This window comes from Heterodontus francisci, chromosome 3 (genome assembly GCF_036365525.1).
Source record: "Heterodontus francisci isolate sHetFra1 chromosome 3, sHetFra1.hap1, whole genome shotgun sequence".
Lineage (NCBI taxonomy): Eukaryota > Metazoa > Chordata > Chondrichthyes > Heterodontiformes > Heterodontidae > Heterodontus > Heterodontus francisci.
In genome coordinates, this window is record NC_090373.1 from 135,073,075 (window position 1) to 135,093,018 (window position 19,944).

Here is a 19,944-nt window from a genome sequence, read left to right on the forward strand (position 1 = left end):
ATTGAAAAATAAACCTTCACACAAGACAACAATGGGGTAGTGGGGGTGGGGGTTGGTGAGAGACCAGGTTGCAGGCGAGTAAACATTACAAGACATCCAAAGCTAAGACTCTCGGAAACCAACAGCTCGCTTCAAGTTTTTCTGCTTCAATTTTGTACAGAGCGAACAATGGAAAGAAAATCTGATATCAGTCCTGCTATCCGACCTATCTGATTTGGACAGGTACCAGTCCCATCTTCCCAAAGATGTGATTAGATGATATTGGTGACCTCCAATGCTAATGGGTGGAAAACTCATTATACTTCTAAAATGCTGATGGCTGGCATGTATGAGTGTTTTCACCACTGGGTACCTTGAGCATGGTTCAAGTTATTTGTGCTTTTTAACCGTAGGGTATGAAATTCTCCTTGGCCCTTTTTTTCCTCTTCATGTACAATCCCTTTCAAACCATGATACTCTTGTAGGTGAGGAATATTCTCCAAGGATGTATATATTACATTTCAACTGGTTAAGAAGTATATGTCAGCCTAACAATGACTTGCCATATATCTTCTATTCCTTAGTTTAAGAAATAGGAGCAGGAGTAGGTCTTTTGAACGAAGAGACTAAATTTTCACTGAACTTGGGCTTCCTCTCCAATAATGCACTGACTTAAGGGACTGAACCTCTATTTCTTCCAAAGTACTGCACATTGGTACTCTCAACAAGCAGTGCTGTTGTCCAATTTGCTTATGTTCAACTTTGTTTCTCCGTTTCACTCTCCCAGCTTCTGAGGCACAAGTGAAAGTGGAGGACAAAAAAGACCAGTTAATCAGTCACTCAATTTCTACTTCTGGGCAAAGTGTGAACTCTGGAACAAAACAAGGTGTGTGATTTTAAAATGTGTATATGTGTTGAACTTTGTTTTCTTTGTAACTGAAATTTCAAATGTCCAAGATAAGATTTTAAAATAATTCTTAAAATATCACATTTTTACAGCATAATTTAGATATATACATTAAATTGTTTTAGTCCCTTTTTAAATTGATTCACTTCAAGTTTTAACACAAAGGCCAATCCATGGTTAGATCATTCTTCAGAAGTAGAACTTCCTGATGTCTGACCTAAATCTGCCTGTGCTAGTCTGAATCCTGTTTATGCAGCTTATTTTGACGTAATTTCCCACATTTATTTTTTCCATATAATTGTCAAGCATATCTCTATAATATCACCTTTGAGACGTTACTTTGTTGATTTGGTGTGGTTAAACATGTTGATTGTTGAGACTATTAAGACTCAATTCCATCCTTATTTAAACACCATTCATGGAATATGTACATTCATTTGTCTATTTGTTTTCCTCCTCCTGAATTTACATGGTTTTTGATTGCTGGATGGAGGGCTGGGTGGTTTGGATAAGGGGGAGGATCTGGTAAAGGCAGCATGAGAAACTAAACTATCTGATAGACTAAATATTAAATACTCATAAATTGAGTTTGACTGACTGAAGAATTAAAGTCACAGGCAATACTGCAGGTTCAGAGAGAAGTGTTAAGTGCAGATGTGCAGTGGTAATGGAAAATTCACTAGTGAGAGGTGTGTTGTCACCCAGGTGCCAGGATGAGGGACACTAACTGGGTCCAGAAGTTCTTGGAAATGTAGGGGGGTCATTTAGAAAGCATGATCCATGTTTGGGCAAAGATAATATGATAGCAAATAAAATGATTCAGATCTTGTTGAAAGTTTAAGTTAAATTAAGCAGGAATTAAAAGGTAATAATCTCTAAATTACTGCCAGTGCTCTGCATTAACTACTACAGAACCATCAGATTAAGGAGGTAAATGCATATGAGGTAAATATAAATGAGAAGTAGGAATAAGAATGGAGTAGAGGAACAGAGGGACTTGGGATAGCATATGCAGAAGTTATTAAAGGTGACAACACAAGTAGGAAAGGCCATTTAAAAATAGACATCAGAATGCTTAATTTTGTATCTTAAGACATCAAAATAGAAGCAAGACAGTCATTTTGAATTTGAATAGACTTCATCTAGGTTACAAATATGTGCAGTTTAGAACACAAGCTTGTTGAAAGGATATGAAAATAAGGGAAAAGTCACAATGTAGATTCACTAGGTCGATCTTAGGATGAGAGATTACTTTTATGAAGAGACTGGAAAAGTTCGGTATTTGGTTAGCATTGATTAGGTTAAGGGGTGATCTAATTGCAATCTTCTAAATTATGAAAGGTTAATGACTGGTTGTTTTCAATGGTTGGTGAGACAGTATCAACGAGGTACAAACAAAAGGCAATTTGAAAAAATTTGTTCAGAGGGTGTTTAGAATCTGGCATTCTCAACCAGACATTGAATCCATAAATTCTTTTCAAAGGAATTAGATAGTTGCTCATAAGAGGAATATTGAATTGTATGGAAAGTGAGTAGAAGAAAATGGGATTGAGTCAAATGTAAGCACAGATTTGACAGGCTGAACTACCCAACATTCTCATTTATATACAATAAATACCAACAAAAGAATTAATATTGTGATCTGCCAAAGTATAATTCTTCAAAAAAAATTTTGAATTAAGAGAATAAATTTTCACTGAATTTGAGCTTACATCGGGATTAAAAATGTTGCTTGGTTTACAGATCTTCCTGTGCTTCGTGTTGATGACAAGCAAAGACTCGCCAAGGAACGCAGGGAGGTACGACAAAAGCAGCAAGGTAGGAAGATGCATATACTTGATTTTGTTTTAAAGACTTTGAAGAATTATTTTTTCACACGGGGTATTGGGATATAGGTTGTTTGCCAGATGTGCCTACTAACGCTGAGTAAACAACAATGGACCAGAGTTTACTATAATCAGTGAATGAACAGCATCCGCCATTCATTAAGAGTTGTCATTGCCTGTTTAATCTCCATGAGCTTTTTCATGGAAAATTGCTGCAAGTGGGCTATTCAGATGGCACTGCGCCATCTACAGGGCATCTGGAGCCTATGTGAACAGGGCAGTTAACTGTGTATCATCTTGGTTAGATTGAAGAGTTGTTCATAAACAGCATTGGGTTTGAATCAGGAAAAGTAAGTTAGAAAAGTTAATTTAATATCAAATCAGGTACAGAAAGCAAAGTAGAGAGAACAAGAAAGGTTGGATTGAGCGAGAGAGAGGAAAAAAGACTTGCTTTTAAAAATCTCGATTTAAAAAAAAGGAATGAGACTTCATACGTGTAAAAATTCTCAGTGCCAGAGAGGTGGTTTAACAGTAATTAAGGCTTAACACACTGTCAAGAAGGGTACGAGACTGAAATGAGCAAGCCCTAACTTTGTGGCAAGTTTAGTCTGTATCTACCGTGCAAGTACAGGAACTTCATGCAGTTCACTACATTTCAATGAGGAGCCAGTTGTGCACAGGAGGAGCGATATATCTCAAACCGCAACTTCTGGATTTTCATGTGGAACTGCACATCTGCGCTTGTCTGAAGTTGCTGTGAAATTTGTGCATGAATAACAATGTGTGCTTTTAGCCTCATTGTTTTTACAGTAAACTTTGGTCCAATATTTTAGAAGGGAATTGGGATAGTACTTAATTTTTTTAAAAAAGAATAATGTTGAGAGTAGCAAAATAGGATTACTCCTGTGCTGTTTAAATTGCCTAATTTGAAGCAGTAAATTAAGTTTATTTTATTTTTGACCAAAAGTACTTGTTCTACTTCCAAAAAAACTACATTTAATCAACATTGGCATTCCTGCAGTCATAATGGGCCAAATGGTTTTCTTCTAAATGGCAATTTTTGTGATTCATGTTTTGTTGGAAAATATTTCATGGTTGGTCTTTGAAGATTAACTCTTAATTTAACGACAGTGTCAGCTGTTAACTTGGTTGAGAATTAGAGAAAGTCACTTTATTTTTTTAAGCTATGATGGGATCAACAGTAAATTTTCACTAAGAATGCTGATGTTGTATAGTGTCTATAATGAAAATTACATTCAAATACCCTTTCAAATGTACATGTTTTGGTAAATTCAGAAGCTTATTCTTTGCCGTTTATATAATATAAGAAATGTTGGAATTTCACTTTTTTAAAGAGTGAATTTTCATTTGTCCAACCTCCATTTAATGGTATATTGTCATTCCAAGAGGGAGGGAAAATCATCCAGGATCAAATTGTAGTGAGAATTTTGACTATTAAAAATAAATGTAACACTTCTATTATACACATACAGTGCAAGGCAAAATAGCTTGAGGAGCAAATTTAAAGAGAGCATTTATCTCTATTAGTAAAAACAATACTTGCATCATGTCATCAAATAGAGTGATTACTTTAGAGCAGCTGATGTAATTTTACATCGTACTAACCTAGATTATTTACGGTAAACGCGCTGTCATTGATCAATTAATAAGTGCAACACAACCTACACTGTAAATTTCTATGATGCAATAAACATCTAAAAATTTATCACAGTAATCTATACTTTTAAGGATGCATACCATTTGATGGTGGAAGACTCTACCAGGTAGGCAATTCATTTTAGACTTCATGCACCATTGACTGTTCAGTTGAAAATATATAACCTTGAAATGTTAAACTTTTAATATTGCAAAACACTTGCAATATTTCATATTTTACTCATAGTTTGATTTTTTTAGGTTAATTTCAGAACAGTTATCACACTTGAGCTATGATTTTGTTCTATCGTTTAGCTGCAAGGGAACAACTATTGCTTGAAAAAGAGGAAAAAGCAAGACAGCATTATGAAAAACAGCTTGAGGAACGCAAGAAGAAAATTGAAGAACAGAGACTAAAAGAGGAAAGACGGCGTGTTGCTGTAGAGGAAAAACGGAAGCAAAGACTTCAAGAAGAAAAAGTATGTTTTTGTGAACAGTTACAATAACTTTAGAGGAATCAAACATTGTGCATCTTTTCCCCTTTCCATCTGTAATCTTTTGGTTTTTAAAACCGAAGCTGAATATTTTTTTTCCTTAATTGCATTATCATTTTAACAGATCTTCCCTTTCTACTTTCAAAATTGGTGTGCTTTCCTGATGGGCCTTCCCAGTAGTAGTTATGAAAGCATGAGCCATATGCAGTGCATTATTTGACTGGTTTGCTACACTGGGAAACGTGAACTTGGAAAGGACAGGGAAATGGGCAAGATTTGCCAAATCAATTCCAGAACAGTAAATGTTAGTTCTTGTAATTTGTTTACTATGTAGATCCATTGGATTAGTGTGTACGATTGAAGTAAGCAATATTTTGGTCTTGACAAAATATGGAGAGGGTTTTGTACTGGAAGCATTTTGCATGAATTTGTTAATGTACTAAGTAATATTTCCATGTTTTATATTAGATGATTACTGCTTTAAGTTAATGCAAGCTTTTCTTCTTGAAGGAACGGCATGAAGCAGTTGTACGTCGCACAATTGAGAGAAGTCAGAGGATAAAACAGAAGTCCAACAGATGGTCATGGGGTGGAGCCCTCCAAAGCAATGCAGCCATCAACAGAGATGGTACTTGTTATAGGACATCTGCTTTTTAAAAAAAGAATGTAATTGCAGTTGATTACCAGATCTAGTTAAAGTATGGAATGTCCTGACTATCGTATCCAGTTTCTGAAAGCCAATTCTGAGTGAAGAAGTAGTTCCACTATAAAAAATAGTATCTTTTGTTTGCTTTTTGATAAAGCACTTAATAGTTTTTCTGCCATATGTTCTTTCACTGGAAATGAATATACTGAAAAGCTATTTTTTAAATGTTGAAACAAAAATGTGTAAATTTGATTGTCATTGAATCCTAAAAACAGTAGAAACTGCCTTTTTGACAAAGTGAGATCTTTGCAATTCATTTAATTTATTGCTCTGGGTGACATGGAATCCAGGGAAGCTAATAAGTGTCATCACTAATATGCCTGTGAGTAGTGTTTCTCTGTTTTACAGTAGTTAGCATCCTGAGGTTTCAAATGTTAATATAGATTCTTAATGGTTTTGGAGTGCAATGACTACTAAAAGATCTTTTAAATTAAATTTCATTGTATGGTAAACCTAATTTTCCTACATTTTAAAAATGTCTTTAACTTTTGGCTTTTTCTGTGATATAGTTTTACTTTGATCTACTTTTACTTTGATCTACTTTTACTTTAGGCTGATTCAGTCATGGGTTTTGTTTTTTTTTAAGAAGTATGTCATTGTTATACATCCGTTCCTTTCTTGTCCAAATGATTTTGTTGAATCTTCATTCTCCTATCTTGATTAAGCAGGCCTTGAGTACCACTTAAGAAATAAGGGTGGTGCTTATAAAAATGGTACAGAAACAATATGATATTCGTCTTTACATATCTTTCACATCTTGTAATGGGACTGCCTTCCCTTCTGAATAATCAACTCATTAACCTGTTTTTGCACATTTTATATTTTTAGCACTTAGTGTATAGCTGCTACATGTAGTTTCTTAAATCTCTACCTCTTACTGTTGTGGGGTAGTTTGTAGCATTAGGTAATATTTTCTGGCACTCAAAATCTGAAAATGTATTAATTAAAAATTTAGTTCCACTGCATGCAATTTAAATAGTGGTACAGTAAAATGGAAGTAGAATTACAATAATGAATAGACTGTCCTGAGCTTTAGAGAAAATTAAATGTCCCTTTAATAGGAAAAATCAAAAATCTCAACTTATAGATGAAGAGGGTATTCAATTTCAATTGCACATCCTATTTTAAAGAAATGAAAAGTGACCATTATTGATTCAAAAGAGCAGAGGAGCAAGTTTGTCAAGTTTGTTTCACCATTCAGTTGTATCGTGGCTGATCTGTATCTTAACTCCATTTTACCCCCACCCCCTTGGTTCCATATCACATATTACTGCCTGATAATCTATCAATCTCAATTTTGAAATTTTCAATTGACCTAGCCTCAACACCGTTTTGGGGGAAGAGAGTTCAGATTTCTATAACTGTTTGTGTGATCCTGACATCACCCCTGAATAGTCTAGCACTGGATTCCCCCACCAGAGGAAATATTTTCTCTCTCAATCCCGCCATATCTTTTCCTCAATTTTAACCTCTCAATTGTATCTTCTAAACTCAGAGGAATACAAGCCTAGTCTATGTAGCCCAGATATCATTCTGGTGAAAACAAAAAATGCAGGAAATACTCAGGTCTGGCAGCATCTGAGGAGAGAGAAGCAGAGTTAACGTTTCAGGTCAGTGACCTTTCACAGATCTGAAACATTAACTCTGCTTCTCTCTCCACAGATGCTGCCAGACCTGCTGAGTATTTCCGGCTTCTGTTCTTATTACAGATTTCCAGCATCTGCAGTATTTTATTTTTATTTTATTTAATTTATCATTCTGGTAAATCTGTGCTACATGCCCTGTAAATTCAGTATGTCCTTCTTGAACTGTGGTGCTCAGTACTGAACACCTTACTCCAGCTGTGACCTAACCAGAGCTCTGCCATCACTTTTTACAGTTTTTGTTTCTTTCCTCAATTTATATAGGCAGCTGATCCTTTAGCCAACTACTTTTCCACACTAATCTTACACAATATATATAATCTTTGCTTTACTTATTCTTAAGAATAAAAGTTCAGTTGAACCGTTTCTAGGTTCTACAAAATGTGCAATTCTGCTTAATCCTGCAGCTTACCTGTAGAAGCATGCTTCATAACTTTCCTAATTCTTGACAGTAGAACTGAAATATTGCAGTTGTTCTCTCAAAAGCTTCAATGCTGTGCACAGGCAGTCAACTGCAAATATTTCCATTTGTTTTAGATGCAGATAGGCGATCAGTTTCCACAATGAACCTTGCGAAACATGTTGATCCTGTCATTAGCAAGCGGCTGTCATCCTCATCAGCAACATTATTAAATTCTCCAGACAGAGGTACCGTCTCAGCCTAATGTTTTCCATCTTAAAATTTTATATGAAAAAATAGAAACACTTTCTTTTGAGGGGTACAGTATAATGGTATATTTTTTCATTTCACAAAAACTCTGGAATATTTAAAGTGAAAGCAATTGGCTTTATAGTAAAATGTCTCTATTTTTAAAATTTATCCTGACAAAACTGTTGTATGTTGGCATAATAGTGAACAGGTGGTTTTTTCCTGTTGCCAGAGTAGGTTGTGCGGGGAATAAAAGCTTCGATTTTTACATTCTGAAAATGCTAAAATGAATGTAGCAGTACATTAAATTGCATTGAGTTACACAATACTGTACCTCAAATCTGTAAAGTCTGATTATGCCTGCCATCCCTTTATCCATTTTATCCATATCCATATTTGTTTCTATTCTGTTTAGTAAAAGATCCATTAATTTGCATTCAGTTTTCCCTAGTATTGCAAAATATGTATGATGTTGCAGCCTTATGCTAGTAGTTAAATACTTTCTCTTGTGCAAATTCAGAAATGTCATGCTTATTGCAATTTACTGTTTTAATCAGAAATGTGCTTGAGTCTTCTAAGAACAGTTTTCCAGGATATTAGCTTTATAATCAAATGCACCTCTTATTTACTGTTCTCCCATTCCTGAGCCAATCTGGGAAATATGTATTTTATTGATAACTCTTGAAGTTATCTGAAGACTTATGTTGGACCATGACACAATCTGAAGGGAAGGGGAGGACAGTTGAGAGAATAGAAGAGACAAGTTAACAGCATATTTGATTTTTGTACAGCTCTCAAGCAAAGGATTGCATCCTTTCTTATCCAGCCCTGTAAGCCATGCTCTGCACCTACACCAGAAAAGTCCTGCTCAGAATCTAAACAAGGTGTTTCTAAGAAAAATGAATGGATTTTACATTTATCAACAAACTGCTCATTGGCTGCACCATGAATTTAGTTGTGAAACTGTCTGGGGAGCACTTCCTTTTTCATTATTATCCCATTATAACGAACCAATTCAGTTTTCCAAAAATGGTGCTGGTTGTGTTTCATTTTTTTATTACTTTGTCATACTTCTACAAATCCTAAATTTAACTATTTTATCTTTATAGCTAAGCAAGTTTGGATTTATGAAGGAACAATATAAATAAGAACTTCTGAAACAGATCTTTAAATATAGCAATTTTTTCTGAACCACTTGGCCATACTAAACACAAATATCTAACATTCAGGCTTTTTTTTTTTCCTACCGAGGACATTTACAATTTGATGTGTAGTAGAATATATGCTGCAAGCTTCTTAACAAATGTGGAAACAGTCTCCAGGGCAGATATCCTTGAACTGTCTATCTCTCCACTGCATCTGTGGTGTCAGACCGCCTGTCTGACATCCAGTCCTTGATGAGCTGAAATTTCTTACACTTTAAATATTGGGAAGACAAATGCTTTGGCCTTCCTCATAAATTCTGTCCCCTCACCGCTGATTCAATCCCACTCCCTGGCCACTATCTCCGGGTGAACCAGATTGTTAGGAACCTTGGCACCCTATTTGACCCTGAGCTAAGCTTCTTCCTGAAATCCTAATTATCACCAAGATCGTCTGCTTCCACCTCCATAATATGGCCCATCTCTGACCATGCCTCAGCCCATCTGCTGCTGAAACCCTCATTCGTGCTTTATCTCCAGATTCCACTATTCCATTTCTCTCCTGACTAGCCTGCCATCTTCCACTCTCCATAAACTTGAGCTCCCCGTGTCCTAAGATCTGATCAAGTCCTGTTCAATCATAATCCCTGTGCTCACTGACTTACATTGGCTTCCAGTCTGGCCATGCCTCAATTTTAATATTCTCATCATATTCAAATTACTGTATGGCTTAGCCCCTCCCTATCTCTAACCTCATCCAGCTCTACAACCCTCTGAGATCTCTGGCCTCTTGTCCAATCCCCCTTCCTCCATATCAGCTGTACCTTTAACTGTAGGTCTCAAGCTCTGGGATTCCCTCCCTAAACCTTTTCTTCTTATGGATGTGATTGTATATGGACTTCCAGAAGGCATTTGGCAGGGTTCTACGTAAGAGACTGTTGATTAACCTGAGAGCATATGGAATTGGAGACAACCTATTGACTTGGATATGGAATTGATTAGGAAGTAGGAGACAGGGTGGGAATAATTGGTATGTACTTAAATTGGTAGGATGTGACTAGTGGTGTACCCCAGAGATCTGTATTGGGGCCTCAGCTTTTCACTATATTTATAAATGATTTGGATGAAGGAATATAGAGTTGGATGTATAAGTTTGTGATACAGAAAAAAGTTGCGAAGGAAATTGGGTGAGTTGGCAAAACTGTGGCAGATGGGGTTCAGTGTAGGAAACTGAGGTCATTCACTTTGGGCCTAAGATATGGATCAGATATGGATCTAAATGGTGAGAAGTAAAATTTAAAGGTCCAAGTACAGAAATTATTAAAAGCGAGTGGGCAGATACAAATAATATAAAAGACTGTTGGAATGATTGCCTTTATCTCAAGAGGGGTAGAAAACAAAGGGGTGAAGTTATGTTACAACTGTACAGAACTTTGATTAGACCCCATCTGGAGTACTGCATTAATTTCTGGGCACTGCATTTCAGGAAGGATAATTGGCCTTGGAGGAGATGCAATGCACCTTCAGAGTGATACCGAAATCGAAAGGGTTAAGTTACGAGCATGGGTTGCATAGACGAGGCTTATAGTCTCTTGAATATGGAAGGTTAAGGGGTGATATAATTGAGGTATTTAAGATTATCAAAGGAGTTGAGAGGGTAAATGGAAAGAAACTGTTTCCTCTGGTGTACTAATTTTAGTTTGTCACTTTTGTATTACATATATATGTAAGCATCATTTTTGATTTTAGTAATCTACAATACAATTAGCTCCCTAATTAAAAATTTTTTAAAAACTATCTGTATAGCAAAAGGATTTGATTTCCATACTAGTTTCACATTGCAGTGTTGAGGCTTAAAGTGCAATTTGTGGAAGGCTTGTACGTGGCAAGTTTATGATTTAATGTGGTAATCCCTTTAACTGCTATGCATGCAGTTAATCTTTTGTCTGTTTTCTATAAATTGCATTTCAAGTGCTTGTACATTTATGAAAGGTTCAACTTTTTGGTGCCTTGCTTACTGCTTTTTAACTATCCTTTATGGATCAATGCTTAATTGAGCTAAGGATATGTATATTGTTGAAGCATCTAATATGTCATATGCAATGCTTGATTTGTTGGTAAATTGTACTGCCATTTTAATGCCATGCCTGTTGTTTTCGCTGCTATGTTCAACAATACGCACTAAGTTGCCCTGGCTTCTATTGATGAATTTAACTTCATTATATGCTGCCAGTATTTTCTTTTTCCCCAGTACTTAAAACAATGATACAAGGATCCACTTGAACATTAATGCACGTTGTTTAGCTCTGCAAATAACCTATTTTGTTCAGGCTGCCTTTGCAGCTGCTCTGCCAATTACTTGTATGCACACAAGTTGTATGCTTTATCTAATGAGATGCATTTTAAGTATGTGTTTTCTAACTTTTCTTAATTTATTCTGCAAAGCCCGACGTTTGCAGCTCAGTCCCTGGGAAAGCAGCATTGTCACTCGCCTTCTGACACCTACTCACTCGTTCCTAGCTAGGAGCCGAAGTACTGCTGCTTTGTATGGGAATGGTCAGGATGCAGGTAATTCTGCATATTATAATTTTATAACTTAATTATGCAGGACTAAAATAACTATATGTTGACAGACTGCTCAAAACTACTTTGACATTTAAAATGATTTTGAATGCCGTTAGGAAACAAGCATGTGTTTTTACCTGAATACTTGGTACTTATTTTCTGTGTCCCAGTATGTAGGATACCTGTGATCAGATTGCAGCAGTGCAATTCTAATGGTTAATTATCATACTGCATTTAGTATAAAAAATACATTTATTAGGGGTTTTAGATTTGGAATCTGAAGCAAATTAAATAAAACTGTGTAGGTCTACAGCAAGCAAAATAAACCAGAGAAACATTTCAAATGATTATCTGGTATTATAAACAAACTAATCAAAAAAGTATCACTCGGAAGTAATTCCAATATTAATGCAGAATGTAAACCGTGTAAATATGTGTTTCCGATCAGGTTTACTGGAATCCCTGGTTAGAAAGTAATGATGAATTCAATCAATATGGCTTTATTGCTTGTTTAGCTCTGATGGTTGTGCAGTGATTTGAGAAAGAATTGGTAATGATCAAGGTTCATTGAGCTGGGAAGTCTCAAGCCTACACTGTGCTTGGTTTTTCATTCATTAATTTAAATGGATAGGAAATTTAAGCATTACAGGTCTGATTTCCCAGCCAACACTCATTGTACGATAGCTGTTCCATGCCAGGAGCGCCCAACCATGGAATCGGTTCTCTAATTTAGCCCATTCCTATTTTTTAAATGGAAGTTGCTGTACTAGTGAGCAGAATGATGTGCCCAATATAAACTTTCTATCAGGTTATTTGAATGGTGCAATATTCGTATTGTGAATAACTTGAGATCTGTATACAATGCATGGAGTGGATTCATGTCACAATTTAAAACTTCATGCATGTGTGCCGACTTTAGTGTATGAAATTTTACTTGATTTGAATATTAGCAGTAGTACAGTTTTTTAAATAATGCTTCTTTGAACCAAATAGGTCCCAAATTCACTGGTCTATGCAGTTAACTGATTTCGGGCCATTAGTATAGATATTAAAGTTGATCAGTGTCCTCAGGCTAAAAAGGACAAAAGAATAAAAATCGTCCAGAGTGCCTGGTTCTGTTGACGGTGTGGTACTGTTGTTAGGAAGTCAATCTGTGTGTACGTTGGGACGCGGCAGGCTCAGTTGTGATATTTCCCATGGTCAAATAGCTAATACGTGAAGACTGGCCGTTTAATTAAGGAATAAGAAGCTACCAGCACTAGATGCTTTGATCATAAGATACTGCATTGAGCAGAGGAGGAAAAGAAGATAATTGGGGAAAGAGATTTCCATAATGCATCCTAGTACCTTGAACAAATGGCAATTCTTCATTCCTCCCTCCTTCCTGGTAATTGTGCAATTGGTATATATTTGTTCATGAGCTGTTTTAGAATGTTGCAACAATACTGTTGTTTTTACCCCGCTTTTCTATATATTACATGCATCTTAATACAAGAGTGCTGCTTGCAGGGGTGTGGGGGAGGAGAAAGGTGACATTTGAGCGGAGAGAGAGACACGCGGTGGTGTGGGGTGTGGCATCAGTTGTGTTTATCTTGTGCAAAGTTCCATTTCTAAATTACTTTTGATTCTGCTTTTTAAATTGGTTACTGGCTCTGGTACATATCAGACTGTAGAACTACCTCTGAAATACTCGTAAGAAAATAGAATTTGATAGGATTTAAATTCAAAACCAGCTCTAAAGGGTAATATTCCAGGATAAAAACTAAAACCATGATAGCTGAAAATCTGAAACTAAAGTTGGAAATGTGCAGCAATGCAACAAGCATTTAAAAGAGAAAAGACAAAGTAAAATTGAAAATGAGAATCTTTTCCCAGTCGGCTAAATAAAACATCCTCGTCAGCATGCATCCAATTTACAGACTTGTATAAAAGTCAACTTAAAGATGTTTATAAACCCACCAACTATAAAATTACCCAGCTATTAAATTTACTCTCCCACCAATAAGGTGTTGTTTTGCTTCATTAAAATCAGGGTCTCCACAAAAGTTAATTTTAAAGTGTGGCAGTCATGAATGCAGACTGTTTGAGCTTTATATGATGCAAGCTAGGTTTTGAAAAAAGTGTGTATTCTGTAATGAAATTAAGTAATTTTAACAATTTCATCTAGAATGTTGCACTTCTGTTTTGAAGCTTGTTTTAATTAATAGCCTGGAGATCTATTTTATTATTTGAAGTGAAAAACCTATTCTGGTCTTTTCTAATAAAATCTGTTCTTCTTTCCTCCTAATTTACTGTGCTACTAGTTTGCAGTGTCTGCTTTCTTCGTGCATTATCAGTGTTCTGACAGCTGAATGGATGTAATGCAAAAAAGAACTATAATGTGAACAATTACAGTACTTTAATGTGTTTCAGCCAATCAGCTGTTTGTAATCTGTTGTTTAGTCACTATTGGCAAATGTGTGTGTTTCTCTGCATGTTTTATAGCTGCACTGTAATATCAAAACCATTGCTGTTTGTCGAAAACTTTGATAGTATGGGATAGTTTATTTCTTGGAGAGATGTGGAAATGAATTCCCCTGCATTTTTGGCAAATTGTTATGGCCATAGTTGCCACTGCAGTTGAATCTGAGTATATCATTTTGACTTCTGTCATTTCGTGGTAGAGATAACTATGAGGCTATTGCCGCTCACCATTATTGAGGAACTTAGTTTTATGCGGAAATCAGGAATTTGCTGTCAGAGATCCCCTGCTGCTCCAGAATCTTTGCTTCAACAGTATCTCTCCAAGAAAGTTAGCGTTCAAATAAATGCAATGCTGTGACATTGCAGTACTTGCGTGATACATACCCACTAAACACCCCAGAAAAAGTTATAGTTTGTGTATATGAATTTTTAACAGCGTAATAAGTCTTAATTGCTGTTAGACAATCTCTTTGGCACTGAAAATTAACATTAGTGTGGATTCTCATTCCTTCAGAATTTAATTATTTTTGCAGATTTAAAAAATCATTAAAATTATATTTTCTCTTATATCGCTGTCTTATACCCATCTTTCTTTCCGTCTGATTATTCCACTCTCTTGCATAATTTGGCATTGAATTAAATTTTCTAATTTACACATCCAAGTTTAGAATTTCCACGTTTCAGTAAGGATTCTTCAAACCTGTTGCCCATTGCTTGCCCAGATCTTTCAGGTCCCAGATCCTCTGTGGAGGGCGCTGTGCTGCTTTGATTTCTAATTGCAAAATTCCAGTGCAAAAGCCCATAGGAAGTCTTCAGGCAAGTGCAAGTACAAGTACAACGAATGGCTGGTGCCATTTGTTTCCCCAATGACGGCAAAATCCAGGCCAATGTGTTGCCAAAATGTACTGTAAAATAATTTTGATGAGGATGCTTTAAAATAGTTATTTTAATTATAGTTTCCAATTTGCTTGGTGTAAGGATCTTTAATTTGGTGCTTTAATATTTCTGCTTACCTCAGTTGAAAGCTAAAACCACCTTTCAGTCAGCTCCTTTGTATAATGCATTTACATTCTCATGTCCCCATGAGACAGGCAGAAATGGTTTTGGTAGCTCTTTTTGCATTCCTTTCAAGCTAACACCTGCTGTCTTTTCTCCTCTTCTTTCATTCTTGTTCTTCTCCTTTCGTCCATTTCACATAATACTGCAGTTATCCCAATTTGTCCTCGTTCAGTATCTGCCAGCTCTATTACCCCACCAACCTGTAAGAATCTTCACAATAGGATGTCTGACTTGCCAAGGTTCATAGTTGCCACACATGATGTCAGTGGGCAGAGGAGATCAGCTCATCCTCTGAAGGTAAGCAGCTGTATTGCAATAATAAGTGTAGTGAACGACAATATTTCTACAATTAACTGTTTGTCAAACAATTTTCAGTTTCTGTTCTACATTTCTACAAGCTTGTTTAATGCGAACACTTCTGTGTAGGGGGGGCAGGTAGGTGGGGGAGAAAGGGTTAAATTCTAAAAGCACAATTGAGATAAAAAGATTAATTTCTAACAAAGAAAAAGTTGCAATAAATTAGATAATCTAAGAAAATGTTTGCTTTGGAATTTGTAATGAAGTATTCCGTATTCATCATAAAATAGGTTCCAAACATGCCATGAAAGGTGATCAGATGTGTGACCGGCATCCAAATAAACTAAAAATGCCATATATTGTTTTTCCTATTTGCTATAATTATTAAAAGGGAACTCGGTCAAGTTTTTTTCATTCGCTCGTACGATGTGGGCGTCACTGGCTAGGCCAGCATTTATTGCCCATCCCTAATTGCCCTTGAGAAGTTGGTGGTGAGCTGCTTTCTTGAACCACTGCAGTCTTTGGGGTGTACATGCACCAGCAGTGACCTGACCTGAAATGTTAACTCTGTTCCCCTCTCCATGGTTGTGGCCAGACCTGTTGTGCATATCCAGTACTTTCTGTAATTAATTCAGATTTCCAGAATCTGCAGTATTTTGCTTTTATTCCCTTCCTCCCATGTTAACTAATTGTTAACGGTTCTCTCTTCAGGTACTGTCCTTAAAATTTCCCATTATCACTCTTCACCTCAAAAAAAAACCCTTGAGCTCTCTGCCTTTGCAAGCTACTGCATCAACTCCAGCCTCCGTTTTCCCCTCCCAAGTCCTTGAATGTGTTGTCGCTTCCCAAATCCGTACCTATCTTTTCCGCAACTCCATGTTTGAATTCCTCTAATTGGATTTACACTCCCGGCACAGTACCGAAATGGCTCTTAAAGTCACAAATGACTACCTTTGTGACTGTGACAAAGGTAGACCATCCTTCCTCCTTCTTGACCTGTCTGCAGGCTTTGACATAGTGGATCACACCATCGTCCACCTGGGTGGGACTGCACTCGGCTGGTTCCATTCTTTCTGATCGTAGCCAGAGAATGGCTTTTCTTTCCGCTCCCGCACAGTTGCCTCTGGTGTCCTTCAAAGATCTATTCTTGGCCCCCCTCCCCCCACCTTCTCTTTCTCATCAAACCTGCTGCCTTTCGGCAACATCATCCAAAAACATCGGTTTCTGCACACATGCTGACGACACCCAGCTGTACATCACCACCACCACCTCTTTCGATCCCTCCACTCTCAATTGTCAGACTGCTGGTCTAATATCCAGTACTGGATGAGAAGAAAGTCCCTCCAATTAAATATTGGGGAAACCATTTGCTCTGCTCCCTAGCCACTGACTCCATCCCTGTACCTGGCAGTTGTCTGAGGCTGAACTGGATTATTTGCAATCTTAGTGTCACATTTGACCCCGAGATGAGCTTCTGACACATATCCCCACCATCACTAAGACTGCTTATTTCCATCACTGTATTATTGCCTGACTCCACCCCTACCTCAGCTTATTTTCCGTGGAAACCATCATCCATGCTTTGTTGCTCTAGACTTGACAATTCCAGTGCACTCCTAGCCAACCTCCGATATTCTATCCTGTATAAACTTGAGGTCATTCAAAACTCTGCTACTGTATCCTAACTCGGAGCGAGTTCTGTTCACCCATCGCCTCTTGCTGGCTGACCTACATTGGCTTCTGGGTAGGCAATGCCTCTATTTTAAAAATTCTCATCCTTGTTTTCAAATCCCTCCATGGTCTTACACCTCCATATCTCTAATCTCCTCTAGCCCCACAACTCTGTTATCTGTGCTTCTCTAATTCTGGCCTCTTGAGCAACCCTGAATTTAAATGCTCTACTATTGGTGGCTGTGCCTTCAGCTGCCTGGGCCCTAAACTCTGGAATTCACCCTCTAAACCTCTCCAAGTTACTTTGCTCCTTTTAAGACACTCCTTAAAACTTGCCTCTTTGACTAGGTTTTTGGTCATCTACCCTAACATCTCCTTATGTGGCTCTGTATCATATTTTCTTTGATAATGACCCCGTGAAGTACCTTGGAACTTTTTATTACTATATAAATACAGGTTTTTATTTCAGCATTGGTCTACTGTAGAAAGCCTAGTGGTGAAGAAAAAAACTGGAGCCAATCTTTACACACTTCTGTTAGCTTTTATTTACAGAGATACACATTACAAAACAGCCCCAGTTTCAGACTATTCCTATGTATAGGAGCACAAGTGAATCCCTAGTTGATGCGCACCACCTGCATATGTTTAAACACAATATACAATTAACAAGCATCACCACTGATGGAGAGGGTGCAGAGGAGATTCACCAGGATGTTGCCTGGTATGGAGGGCGCTAGCTATGAAGAGAGGTTGAGTAGATTAGGATTATTTTCATTAGAAAGACGGAGGTTGAGGGGGGACCTGATTGAGGTGTACAAAATTATGAGAGGTATAGACAGAGTGGATAGCAAGAAGCTTTTTCCCAGAGTGGGGGATTCAATTACAAGGGGACACGAGTTCAAAGTGAAAGGGGAAAAGTTTAGGGGGGATATGCGTGGAAATTTCTTTACGCAGAGGGTGGTGGGTGCATGGAACGCTTTGCCAGCGGAGGTGGTAGACGCGGGCACGATAGCGTCTTTTAAGATGTATCTAGACAGATACATGAATGGGCAGGAAGTAAAGAGATACAGACCCTTAGAAAATAGGCGACAGGTTTAGATAGAGGATTTGGATCGGCGTAGGCTTGGAGGGCCGAAGGGCCTGTTCCTGTGCTGTAATTTTCTTCTTTGTTCACTGGCAGTTAGTCCTGCAGTGTCACACTTTTACCAGTAGATGGAGCTTCAGAAGCTTTAGGTTTCCATACTTTTATCTTCAGCATCTCTAATGTACTGAAGGAAATTTGCTTTGTTCTGTTTTTATGGGGTAGTACCAGAGGAAATCCATTAGTGCAAACTCCATTTTATGCCCTATTACAATTTGGTTTGACTTAGAAGAACATAATTAGGAGTAGGAGTAGACTATACGACCTCTCGAGCCTGCTCCGCCATTTAATACAATCATGGATGATACTCTCCCTCAAGTCCACTTTCCCTCCCGCTCCCCATATCCCTTGATTCCCTGGGAAATCAAAAATCTGCCCATCTCAGCCTTAAATATATTCAGCGACGGAGCATCCTCAATCCTTGGGGAGAGAATTCCAAAGATTTCATAACCCTCTGAGTGAAGAAATTTCTCCTCATCTCAGTGCTAAATGAGATCGGCCCCTTATCCTGAGAATGTGCCCCTGTGTTCTAGATTCCCCAGCCAGGGGAAACAACCTCCCAGTGCCTATCCTGCCAAGCCCCTTCAGAACCTTGTATGTTTCAATGTCATAACCTCTCATTCTTCTAAACCCCTGAGAATATAGACCCGATTTACTCAGCCTGTCATCCTAGGAATTAATCTAGTGAACCTTGGCTGTACCACCTCCAATGCAAGTATATTCTTAATGATGCAGACCAAACTGTACAGAGTACTTCCGGTGTGGTTTCACCAAAGCCCTCAGTACACTAGAGATGCTGAAGATATAGGTATGGAAATCTAAAGCTTCTGAATATCCATCTATTGGTAGAAGTGTGACACTGCAGGACTAACTGCCAGTGGTGATGCTTGTTAATTGTATATTAATTGTGTTTAAATGTATGCAGGTGGTGCGCATTAACTAGGGATTCACTTGTGCTCCTATACATAGGAATAGTCTGAAACTGGAGCTGTTGGATTGGGAGGTGTATGTTTTGGAATGTGTATCTCTTGTAAATAAAAGCTTATAGAAGTGTGTAAAGATTGGCTCCAGTTCTTTAGTTCACTGGGCTTTCTGGAGTAGAACAATGCTGAAATAAAAAGTTCCAAGGTGCTTCACAGAGTCATTATAAAACAAAATACAACACAGCCACCTAAGATATTTGGGCAGATGACCATAAACTATTCCCTCTGTCAAGTGAGTTAATAACCAGAGGTCATAGATTTAAAATGATTGGCACAAGATCGAGAAGAGAGATGAGGAGAAATGTTTTCACTCAGTTATTGGGATCTGAAACGCTGTACCTGAAAAGGTGATGGCAGCTGATTTCATAAATAATTTTTAAAAGGAGTCAGACAGTTAATTGAGTATAAGAAACATGGATAATGAACAAAAAGTAGGGTGTGGGACTAAGCTTGACTTCTTTTTCAAAGAGCCAGCACAGGCACAGTGGGCCTAATGGCCTCTTACTGTGCTGTACGATTCTATGATTCTAGTTTAATCAAGGAAATAGTTCATAGCGGTGAAAGATTTTAAGTATCAGTGAGACACAAGTTTAAAAATGAAATTAGCATTGTGAAAAGAGGACAGGTGTAGTTTTTCATTGAAAGGGTAATAAGCCAGTAAAGGGTTAAAAGCCAGCAAATTAGACAATTTAGCTCCGGAAGTGCAGTCTCGTCCTGGCAAGTGTTAGCAGTTGCTTTTGGCTGCTTCTCGCTGTGGCCCATC

General features: G+C 37.5%; 1 protein-coding gene across 4 annotated transcripts in view; it reads left to right on the forward strand.

Moving 5' to 3' along the window:
• The window catches only part of LOC137361147 (ensconsin-like), a 161,115-nt gene that overhangs the window by 92,556 nt on the left and 48,615 nt on the right, over positions 1-19,944 (forward strand). For 2 of the 4 annotated variants that reach the window (XM_068026090.1, XM_068026094.1), the window contains exons 2-8: positions 767-865; positions 2,630-2,704; positions 4,684-4,847; positions 5,373-5,490; positions 7,749-7,859; positions 11,448-11,570; positions 15,238-15,386. In XM_068026090.1, coding sequence (XP_067882191.1) covers positions 767-865; positions 2,630-2,704; positions 4,684-4,847; positions 5,373-5,490; positions 7,749-7,859; positions 11,448-11,570; positions 15,238-15,386 — 839 coding nt within the window. Of the gene's footprint in view, positions 1-766; positions 866-2,627; positions 2,705-4,629; positions 4,848-5,372; positions 5,491-7,748; positions 7,860-11,447; positions 11,571-15,237; positions 15,387-19,944 lie in introns of those variants that run through there. The other 2 variants (XM_068026097.1, XM_068026102.1) reach the window with 2 other exon arrangements.